The sequence below is a fragment of the Euwallacea similis genome, chromosome 17 (genome assembly GCF_039881205.1).
Source record: "Euwallacea similis isolate ESF13 chromosome 17, ESF131.1, whole genome shotgun sequence".
NCBI lineage: Eukaryota > Metazoa > Arthropoda > Insecta > Coleoptera > Curculionidae > Euwallacea > Euwallacea similis.
In genome coordinates this window covers 4,226,817-4,238,372 of record NC_089625.1, presented here as the reverse complement: position 1 = coordinate 4,238,372, position 11,556 = coordinate 4,226,817, and the positions used below count along the sequence as shown (strand labels likewise).

Genomic DNA, 11,556 nt, shown 5'->3' with positions numbered 1-11,556 from the left:
TTCTGATGGACCTCCAGGGGTACTTTCGGTACTCCATTTTGTGGGTTCGGTGGCGCTAGAAGTACCAGAAGAACTTCCTGTAATTGTTTCTGTTGGACCTCCAGGGGTACTTTCGGTACTCCATTTTGTGCGTTCGGTGGCACTTGAACTACCCGAAGAACTTCCTGTGGTCGTTTCTGTTGGACCTCCAGGGGTACTTTCGGTACTCCATTTTGTGGGTTCGGTGGCACTTGAACTACCCGAAGAACTTCCTGTGGTCGTTTCTGATGGACCTCCAGGGGTACTTTCGGTACTCCATTTTGTGGGTTCGGTGGCGCTAGAACTACCAGAAGAACTTCCTGTGGTCGTTTCTGATGGACCTCCAGGGGTATTTTCGGTACTCCATTTTGTGGGTTCGGTGGCACTTGAACTACCCGATGAACTTCCTGTGGTCGTTTCTGTTGGACCTCCAGGGGTACTTTCGGTACTCCATTTTGTGGGTTCGGTGGCAATTGAACTACCCGAAGAACTTCCTGTGGTCGTTTCTGATGGACCTCCAGGGGTACTTTCGGTACTCCATTTTGTGGGTTCGGTGGCGCTAGAACTACCAGAAGAACTTCCTGTGGTCGTTTCTGATGGACCTCCAGGGGTACTTTCGGTACTCCATTTTGTGGGTTCGGTGGCACTTGAACTACCCGATGAACTTCCTGTAGTTGTTTCTGTTGGACCTCCAGGGGTACTTTCGGTACTCCATTTTGTGGGTTCGGTGGCGCTAGAACTACCAGAAGAACTTCCTGTGGTCGTTTCTGATGGACCTCCAGGGGTACTTTCGGTACCCCATTTTGTGGGTGCGGTGGCGCTAGAAGTACCAGAAGAACTTCCTGTGGTCGTTTCTGTTGGACCTCCAGGGGTACTTTCGGTACTCCATTTTGTGGGTTCGGTGGCGCTAGAACTACCAGAAGAACTTCCTGTAATTGTTTCTGTTGGACCTCCAGGGGTACTTTCGGTACTCCATTTTGTGGGTTCGGTGGCACTTGAACTACCCGATGAACTTCCTGTAGTTGTTTCTGTTGGACCTCCAGGGGTACTTTCGGTACTCCATTTTGTGGGTTCGGTGGCGCTAGAACTACCAGAAGAACTTCCTGTGGTCGTTTCTGATGGACCTCCAGGGGTACTTTCGGTACCCCATTTTGTGGGTGCGGTGGCGCTAGAAGTACCAGAAGAACTTCCTGTGGTCGTTTCTGTTGGACCTCCAGGGGTACTTTCGGTACTCCATTTTGTGGGTTCGGTGGCGCTAGAACTACCAGAAGAACTTCCTGTAATTGTTTCTGTTGGACCTCCAGGGGTACTTTCGGTACTCCATTTTGTGGGTTCGGTGGCACTTGAACTACCCGAAGAACTTCCTGTGGTCGTTTCTGTTGGACCTCCAGGGGTACTTTCGGTACTCCATTTTGTGGGTTCGGTGGCACTTGAACTACCCGAAGAACTTCCTGTGGTCGTTTCTGTTGGACCTCCAGGGGTACTTTCGGTACTCCATTTTGTGGGTTCGGTGGCACTTGAACTACCCGAAGAACTTCCTGTAGTTGTTTCTGATGGACCTCCAGGGGTACTTTCGGAACTCCATTTTGTGGGTTCGGTGGCGCTAGAACTACCAGAAGAACTTCCTGTGGTCGTTTCTGATGGACCTCCAGGGGTACTTTCGGTACTCCATTTTGTGGGTTCGGTGGCGCTAGAACTACCAGAAGAACTTCCTGTGGTCGTTTCTGATGGACCTCCAGGGGTACTTTCGGTACTCCATTTTGTGGGTTCGGTGGCGCTAGAACTACCAGAAGAACTTCCTGTAATTGTTTCTGTTGGACCTCCAGGGGTACTTTCGGTACTCCATTTTGTGGGTTCGGTGGCACTTGAACTACCCGATGAACTTCCTGTAGTTGTTTCTGTTGGACCTCCAGGGGTACTTTCGGTACTCCATTTTGTGGGTTCGGTGGCACTTGAACTACCCGATGAACTTCCTGTAGTTGTTTCTGTTGGACCTCCAGGGGTACTTTCGGTACTCCATTTTGTGGGTTCGGTGGCACTTGAACTACCCGATGAACTTCCTGTGGTCGTTTCTGTTGGACCTCCAGGGGTACTTTCGGTACTCCATTTTGTGGGTTCGGTGGCGCTAGAACTACCAGAAGAACTTCCTGTGGTCGTTTCTGATGGACCTCCAGGGGTACTTTCGGTACTCCATTTTGTGGGTTCGGTGGCACTTGAACTACCCGATGAACTTCCTGTAGTTGTTTCTGTTGGACCTCCAGGGGTACTTTCGGTACTCCATTTTGTGGGTTCGGTGGCGCTAGAACTACCAGAAGAACTTCCTGTGGTCGTTTCTGATGGACCTCCAGGGGTACTTTCGGTACTCCATTTTGTGGGTTCGGTGGCACTTGAACTACCCGATGAACTTCCTGTAGTTGTTTCTGTTGGACCTCCAGGGGTACTTTCGGTACTCCATTTTGTGGGTTCGGTGGCGCTAGAACTACCAGAAGAACTTCCTGTGGTCGTTTCTGATGGACCTCCAGGGGTACTTTCGGTACCCCATTTTGTGGGTGCGGTGGCGCTAGAAGTACCAGAAGAACTTCCTGTGGTCGTTTCTGTTGGACCTCCAGGGGTACTTTCGGTACTCCATTTTGTGGGTTCGGTGGCGCTAGAACTACCAGAAGAACTTCCTGTAATTGTTTCTGTTGGACCTCCAGGGGTACTTTCGGTACTCCATTTTGTGGGTTCGGTGGCACTTGAACTACCCGATGAACTTCCTGTAGTTGTTTCTGTTGGACCTCCAGGGGTACTTTCGGTACTCCATTTTGTGGGTTCGGTGGCGCTAGAACTACCAGAAGAACTTCCTGTGGTCGTTTCTGATGGACCTCCAGGGGTACTTTCGGTACTCCATTTTGTGGGTTCGGTGGCACTTGAACTACCCGATGAACTTCCTGTAGTTGTTTCTGTTGGACCTCCAGGGGTACTTTCGGTACTCCATTTTGTGGGTTCGGTGGCACTTGAACTACCCGATGAACTTCCTGTGGTCGTTTCTGTTGGACCTCCAGGGGTACTTTCGGTACTCCATTTTGTGGGTTCGGTGGCGCTAGAACTACCAGAAGAACTTCCTGTGGTCGTTTCTGATGGACCTCCAGGGGTACTTTCGGTACTCCATTTTGTGGGTTCGGTGGCGCTAGAACTACCAGAAGAACTTCCTGTGGTCGTTTCTGATGGACCTCCAGGGGTACTTTCGGTACTCCATTTTGTGGGTTCGGTGGCACTTGAACTACCCGATGAACTTCCTGTAGTTGTTTCTGTTGGACCTCCAGGGGTACTTTCGGTACTCCATTTTGTGGGTTCGGTGGCACTTGAACTACCCGATGAACTTCCTGTAGTTGTTTCTGTTGGACCTCCAGGGGTACTTTCGGTACTCCATTTTGTGGGTTCGGTGGCACTTGAACTACCCGATGAACTTCCTGTGGTCGTTTCTGTTGGACCTCCAGGGGTACTTTCGGTACTCCATTTTGTGGGTTCGGTGGCAATTGAACTACCCGAAGAACTTCCTGTGGTCGTTTCTGATGGACCTCCAGGGGTACTTTCGGTACTCCATTTTGTGGGTTCGGTGGCGCTAGAACTACCCGAAGAACTTCTTGTGGTCGTTTCTGATGGACCTCCAGGGGTACTTTCGGTACTCCATTTTGTGGGTTCGGTGGCACTTGAACTACCCGAAGAACTTCCTGTGGTCGTTTCTGATGGACCTCCAGGGGTACTTTCGGTACTCCATTTTGTGGGTTCGGTGGCGCTAGAAGTACCAGAAGAACTTCCTGTAATTGTTTCTGTTGGACCTCCAGGGGTACTTTCGGTACTCCATTTTGTGGGTTCGGTGGCACTTGAACTACCCGATGAACTTCCTGTAGTTGTTTCTGTTGGACCTCCAGGGGTACTTTCGGTACTCCATTTTGTGGGTTCGGTGGCGCTAGAACTACCCGAAGAACTTCCTGTGGTCGTTTCTGATGGACCTCCAGGGGTACTTTCGGTACTCCATTTTGTGGGTTCGGTGGCGCTAGAACTACCAGAAGAACTTCCTGTGGTCGTTTCTGATGGACCTCCAGGGGTATTTTCGGTACTCCATTTTGTGGGTTCGGTGGCACTTGAACTACCCGATGAACTTCCTGTGGTCGTTTCTGTTGGACCTCCAGGGGTACTTTCGGTACTCCATTTTGTGGGTTCGGTGGCAATTGAACTACCCGAAGAACTTCCTGTGGTCGTTTCTGATGGACCTCCAGGGGTACTTTCGGTACTCCATTTTGTGGGTTCGGTGGCGCTAGAACTACCAGAAGAACTTCCTGTGGTCGTTTCTGATGGACCTCCAGGGGTACTTTCGGTACTCCATTTTGTGGGTTCGGTGGCACTTGAACTACCCGAAGAACTTCCTGTGGTCCTTTCTGTTGGACCTCCAGGGGTACTTTCGGTACTCCATTTTGTGGGTTCGGTGGCGCTAGAACTACCCGAAGAACTTCCTGTGGTCGTTTCTGATGGACCTCCAGGGGTACTTTCGGTACTCCATTTTGTGGGTTCGGTGGCGCTAGAACTACCCGAAGAACTTCCTGTGGTCGTTTCTGTTGGACCTCCAGGGGTACTTTCGGTACTCCATTTTGTGGGTTCGGTGGCACTTGAACTACCCGAAGAACTTCCTGTGGTCGTTTCTGTTGGACCTCCAGGGGTACTTTCGGTACTCCATTTTGTGGGTTCGGTGGCACTTGAACTACCCGATGAACTTCCTGTGGTCGTTTCTGATGGACCTCCAGGGGTACTTTCGGTACTCCATTTTGTGGGTTCGGTGGCGCTAGAACTACCCGAAGAACTTCCTGTGGTCGTTTCTGATGGACCTCCAGGGGTACTTTCGGTACTCCATTTTGTGGGTTCGGTGGCGCTAGAACTACCCGAAGAACTTCCTGTGGTCGTTTCTGATGGACCTCCAGGGGTACTTTCGGTACTCCATTTTGTGGGTTCGGTGGCGCTAGAACTACCAGAAGAACTTCCTGTGGTCGTTTCTGATGGACCTCCAGGGGTACTTTCGGTACTCCATTTTGTGGGTTCGGTGGCACTTGAACTACCCGAAGAACTTCCTGTGGTCGTTTCTGATGGACCTCCAGGGGTACTTTCGGTACTCCATTTTGTGGGTTCGGTGGCGCTAGAAGTACCAGAAGAACTTCCTGTAATTGTTTCTGTTGGACCTCCAGGGGTACTTTCGGTACTCCATTTTGTGGGTTCGGTGGCACTTGAACTACCCGAAGAACTTCCTGTGGTCGTTTCTGATGGACCTCCAGGGGTACTTTCGGTACTCCATTTTGTGGGTTCGGTGGCGCTAGAACTACCAGAAGAACTTCCTGTGGTCGTTTCTGATGGACCTCCAGGGGTACTTTCGGTACTCCATTTTGTGGGTTCGGTGGCACTTGAACTACCCGAAGAACTTCCTGTGGTCGTTTCTGATGGACCTCCAGGGGTACTTTCGGTACTCCATTTTGTGGGTTCGGTGGCGCTAGAAGTACCAGAAGAACTTCCTGTAATTGTTTCTGTTGGACCTCCAGGGGTACTTTCGGTACTCCATTTTGTGGGTTCGGTGGCACTTGAACTACCCGAAGAACTTCCTGTGGTCGTTTCTGATGGACCTCCAGGGGTACTTTCGGTACTCCATTTTGTGGGTTCGGTGGCGCTAGAAGTACCAGAAGAACTTCCTGTAATTGTTTCTGTTGGACCTCCAGGGGTACTTTCGGTACTCCATTTTGTGGGTTCGGTGGCACTTGAACTACCCGAAGAACTTCCTGTGGTCGTTTCTGATGGACCTCCAGGGGTACTTTCGGTACTCCATTTTGTGGGTTCGGTGGCGCTAGAACTACCCGAAGAACTTCCTGTGGTCGTTTCTGATGGACCTCCAGGGGTACTTTCGGTACTCCATTTTGTGGGTTCGGTGGCGCTAGAAGTACCAGAAGAACTTCCTGTAATTGTTTCTGTTGGACCTCCAGGGGTACTTTCGGTACTCCATTTTGTGGGTTCGGTGGCACTTGAACTACCCGAAGAACTTCCTGTGGTCGTTTCTGATGGACCTCCAGGGGTACTTTCGGTACTCCATTTTGTGGGTTCGGTGGCGCTAGAACTACCCGAAGAACTTCCTGTGGTCGTTTCTGATGGACCTCCAGGGGTACTTTCGGTACTCCATTTTGTGGGTTCGGTGGCGCTAGAACTACCCGAAGAACTTCCTGTGGTCGTTTCTGATGGACCTCCAGGGGTATTTTCGGTACTCCATTTTGTGGGTTCGGTGGCACTTGAACTACCCGAAGAACTTCTTGTGGTCGTTTCTGTTGGACCTCCAGGGGTACTTTCGGTACTCCATTTTGTGGGTTCGGTGGCACTTGAACTACCCGAAGAACTTCTTGTGGTCGTTTCTGATGGACCTCCAGGGGTACTTTCGGTACTCCATTTTGTGGGTTCGGTGGCACTTGAACTACCCGATGAACTTCCTGTAGTTGTTTCTGTTGGACCTCCAGGGGTACTTTCGGTACTCCATTTTGTGGGTTCGGTGGCGCTAGAACTACCCGAAGAACTTCTTGTGGTCGTTTCTGATGGACCTCCAGGGGTACTTTCGGTACTCCATTTTGTGGGTTCGGTGGCACTTGAACTACCCGAAGAACTTCCTGTGGTCGTTTCTGATGGACCTCCAGGGGTACTTTCGGTACTCCATTTTGTGGGTTCGGTGGCGCTAGAACTACCCGATGAACTTCCTGTGGTCGTTTCTGATGGACCTCCAGGGGTATTTTCGGTACTCCATTTTGTGGGTTCGGTGGCACTTGAACTACCCGATGAACTTCCTGTAGTTGTTTCTGATGGACCTCCAGGGGTACTTTCGGTACTCCATTTTGTGGGTTCGGTGGCGCTAGAACTACCCGAAGAACTTCCTGTGGTCGTTTCTGTTGGACCTCCAGGGGTACTTTCGGTACTCCATTTTGTGGGTTCGGTGGCGCTAGAACTACCAGAAGAACTTCCTGTGGTCGTTTCTGATGGACCTCCAGGGGTACTTTCGGTACTCCATTTTGTGGGTTCGGTGGCGCTAGAACTACCCGATGAACTTCCTGTGGTTGTTTCTGTTGGACCTCCAGGGGTACTTTCGGTACTCCATTTTGTGGGTTCGGTGGCGCTAGAACTACCAGAAGAACTTCCTGTGGTCGTTTCTGATGGACCTCCAGGGGTATTTTCGGTACTCCATTTTGTGGGTTCGGTGGCGCTAGAACTACCAGAAGAACTTCCTGTGGTCGTTTCTGATGGACCTCCAGGGGTACTTTCGGTACTCCATTTTGTGGGTTCGGTGGCACTTGAACTACCCGAAGAACTTCCTGTGGTCGTTTCTGATGGACCTCCAGGGGTACTTTCGGTACTCCATTTTGTGGGTTCGGTGGCGCTAGAAGTACCAGAAGAACTTCCTGTAATTGTTTCTGTTGGACCTCCAGGGGTACTTTCGGTACTCCATTTTGTGGGTTCGGTGGCACTTGAACTACCCGAAGAACTTCCTGTGGTCGTTTCTGATGGACCTCCAGGGGTACTTTCGGTACTCCATTTTGTGGGTTCGGTGGCGCTAGAAGTACCAGAAGAACTTCCTGTAATTGTTTCTGTTGGACCTCCAGGGGTACTTTCGGTACTCCATTTTGTGGGTTCGGTGGCACTTGAACTACCCGAAGAACTTCCTGTGGTCGTTTCTGATGGACCTCCAGGGGTACTTTCGGTACTCCATTTTGTGGGTTCGGTGGCGCTAGAACTACCCGAAGAACTTCCTGTGGTCGTTTCTGATGGACCTCCAGGGGTACTTTCGGTACTCCATTTTGTGGGTTCGGTGGCGCTAGAAGTACCAGAAGAACTTCCTGTAATTGTTTCTGTTGGACCTCCAGGGGTACTTTCGGTACTCCATTTTGTGGGTTCGGTGGCACTTGAACTACCCGAAGAACTTCCTGTGGTCGTTTCTGATGGACCTCCAGGGGTACTTTCGGTACTCCATTTTGTGGGTTCGGTGGCGCTAGAACTACCCGAAGAACTTCCTGTGGTCGTTTCTGATGGACCTCCAGGGGTACTTTCGGTACTCCATTTTGTGGGTTCGGTGGCGCTAGAACTACCCGAAGAACTTCCTGTGGTCGTTTCTGATGGACCTCCAGGGGTATTTTCGGTACTCCATTTTGTGGGTTCGGTGGCACTTGAACTACCCGAAGAACTTCTTGTGGTCGTTTCTGTTGGACCTCCAGGGGTACTTTCGGTACTCCATTTTGTGGGTTCGGTGGCACTTGAACTACCCGAAGAACTTCTTGTGGTCGTTTCTGATGGACCTCCAGGGGTACTTTCGGTACTCCATTTTGTGGGTTCGGTGGCACTTGAACTACCCGATGAACTTCCTGTAGTTGTTTCTGTTGGACCTCCAGGGGTACTTTCGGTACTCCATTTTGTGGGTTCGGTGGCGCTAGAACTACCCGAAGAACTTCTTGTGGTCGTTTCTGATGGACCTCCAGGGGTACTTTCGGTACTCCATTTTGTGGGTTCGGTGGCACTTGAACTACCCGAAGAACTTCCTGTGGTCGTTTCTGATGGACCTCCAGGGGTACTTTCGGTACTCCATTTTGTGGGTTCGGTGGCGCTAGAACTACCCGATGAACTTCCTGTGGTCGTTTCTGATGGACCTCCAGGGGTATTTTCGGTACTCCATTTTGTGGGTTCGGTGGCACTTGAACTACCCGATGAACTTCCTGTAGTTGTTTCTGATGGACCTCCAGGGGTACTTTCGGTACTCCATTTTGTGGGTTCGGTGGCGCTAGAACTACCCGAAGAACTTCCTGTGGTCGTTTCTGTTGGACCTCCAGGGGTACTTTCGGTACTCCATTTTGTGGGTTCGGTGGCGCTAGAACTACCAGAAGAACTTCCTGTGGTCGTTTCTGATGGACCTCCAGGGGTACTTTCGGTACTCCATTTTGTGGGTTCGGTGGCGCTAGAACTACCCGATGAACTTCCTGTGGTTGTTTCTGTTGGACCTCCAGGGGTACTTTCGGTACTCCATTTTGTGGGTTCGGTGGCGCTAGAACTACCAGAAGAACTTCCTGTGGTCGTTTCTGATGGACCTCCAGGGGTATTTTCGGTACTCCATTTTGTGGGTTCGGTGGCGCTAGAACTACCAGAAGAACTTCCTGTGGTCGTTTTTGTTGGACCTCCAGGGGTACTTTCGGTACTCCATTCTGTTGGTTTGGTGGCGCTTGAACTACCCGAAGAACCTCCCGCTGTTGTTTCACTTGGACTATCAGAGCTAGCAGTACTAGGAGTAGATGGAATAGAACTAGTATCACTAGTGTCCTCGTTAGGTGGCGTAGTCTTCGTTGAAACTGTGAAAGTTATTTCAGTTGTATAATTGACTCCTCTAGTAGAAATGGACCCTAGCGTGGTGGTCACATCTGATTCTTCAGGGGGGCATTCAGTTGTGGTACTGCTTTCCGAGGGAAGCACGCATTCATAATTATTAGCGCTGCTGCAAATCATCCCTATAGGGCACACTTGTATTTTCTGGCTTGAAAATGCTAGAGAAACAGGTCCGAAATCGGAACATAGGTAGTAATTGGTTTCATTGATACAGCGAAAACTTTTGCCGTAGCAGTTTAGGATTACATCTTCTTCTTCTCCGCATTTTTTACAGACGGCCTAAAAAGAGTAGCTGAATTTAGTGGCCAGGTAATGGATAAGGAAAAATTTAATGCTACACCTCATGCGGAGAATTTAATCTTAAACAAGGGAGTAATTCTGGGCCTTTCTTCTGATGTGCTCTATGATAAACTCACATGTGAGAAACACGTCATCAGAAATCATAAATTTGTTTACTTTTTTGCATTTTACGCGCATGTCCGATTTATTTTCAATTCGAAGAGATTAATCTCATTTAGTTCCAACCAGACGAAATTTTACTAGTTTTTCGGCACTTAACAATACGTTTCCTCCACATGAGATTCTCACACAACACCTAAGATTTACGATTCATTTAAGATAAAAAATTACTGTGTGCTCTCCGTATTTCTTTTATATTTCGCAACGCTCTCTCAAATAGTTAAAATCGCGAATGATCTCGTGAAAAATGCATTTCATTGGTTTCTTTTTGACAATTGTGGCGTTTTTGAACCAATGGAATGACTTACTTTCAGTTAAAGCGAAAGGCTGTTGATTAACTGCCACTCCCACTTCTGATACCATCCAATCAAATTATTAGCCATTAATCACGTCATCGCAGTTTTCTATTTCAAATTTCTGACGATTTAGCAGTTCGAATTAAGTCAAAGTTTACATATGTATTTATACAGGGTGTCTGTAAATGGTCGGTACAAAAGTCCACTACTAAACGAACTTATTTTAATCCAAAAGTTGACGGTTTCCGAAATACAGGTCTTCAAAGTTGATTTTTTATTGCAATTTTTTTTTGTAATTACAGTAAATGAGCAAAATCTGACATTTGCACCGTACTGTCTAGAGGGCGCCATTTGTATTATACTATGTGGCCCCACTTTAAGGAACTTTTTGCAACCCGGTATGAAATTTGGTACTATCAAATTTTTCGTTCGCAACACATTTTATTTAAAAAAGCCTTGTAGAACCTCTTTTCTCGAGATATTTGGAGTAAATATTCATTTCGTTTTCAATCTCGTGTCTGATAATTAGTGGCAGGATTGGATTATTGTCTATGAAGAGGCGTCTATATGTACTAGAATCAATTAAACACTATAATTATTCGAAGTGGTAAGTCGTTAGTTTTTACTTAAAAAATATCTACTTCCGATAACTGTAAATTTATTATGATTATTTTTATATCTATTATGAAGAATTTAAACAACTTTGGCTGCTGAACGGCAAATATTTGAATAAAGGCGGCCCTCCGAGGTTTTTTTGCATAAAATACATTGTGGGGTGCACATTTTATGAAAAGAAAGCTTCGTACAAAAAATATATGCGGATTCCTATTTGTCGTCGCTGAAATCCTCAAATACGAGATTTCAGTCAAAAAAAATTTATTTTAAAGCCCTACATTTCTAAAACCATTCATTTTTGGACTAAGGCCAGTCGGACTAAACCGACGAGTATCGACCTGAGGAATCAATGGTAATGTTCTAGAGACACCCTGTAAAGTATAAGTAAAATTCCACTAATTTAAGACATACAACCTGAGCCCTAGATAATTTCCTTTTTAACTTCTTGTATCGAAAACTTATTGATTAATTCACGTTGGTAAAACTTTTCGTTTAACCCAACCCTCTCCAAGCTTTGGAGGCTCAGAGCTTTGGAGGAGAAAACGTTTTCCTTTCGAATAGTAGTTGCGTTTCAGTAGCCAAATGGGTTTGAGATGATCTCTGCGATATTGACCTTAAATGGGCACATGTAATGGTAGGTATGGAAATCAAAATACTTGCTTGTATTGTAGGAATAAACACTAAAATTGCACTCAATAGAAGCTTCAATCTCATTATGCTGAGGCGCACATGTCGTAATGTTCTAAGT

The 11,556-nt window shown here is 48.1% G+C and overlaps 1 protein-coding gene across 1 annotated transcript; it reads right to left on the bottom strand.

Annotated features, from left to right (window-relative positions):
- Positions 1-720: 720 nt before the first annotated feature.
- Positions 721-11,556, bottom strand: LOC136414487 (mucin-22-like; the record flags this gene model as incomplete). Its single annotated transcript, XM_066398535.1, has 17 exons — positions 11,469-11,556; positions 8,977-9,717; positions 7,165-7,215; positions 6,669-6,783; positions 6,321-6,623; positions 6,208-6,275; positions 5,854-5,913; positions 5,451-5,565; positions 5,245-5,405; positions 4,897-4,956; positions 4,146-4,515; positions 3,940-4,100; positions 3,487-3,630; positions 2,482-2,805; positions 2,232-2,346; positions 2,119-2,186; positions 721-1,374 (listed from the first exon to the last, which is right to left on the bottom strand). Coding segments are annotated over exons 1-17 (3,564 nt in total), but the record flags the coding sequence as incomplete, so codon positions are not given.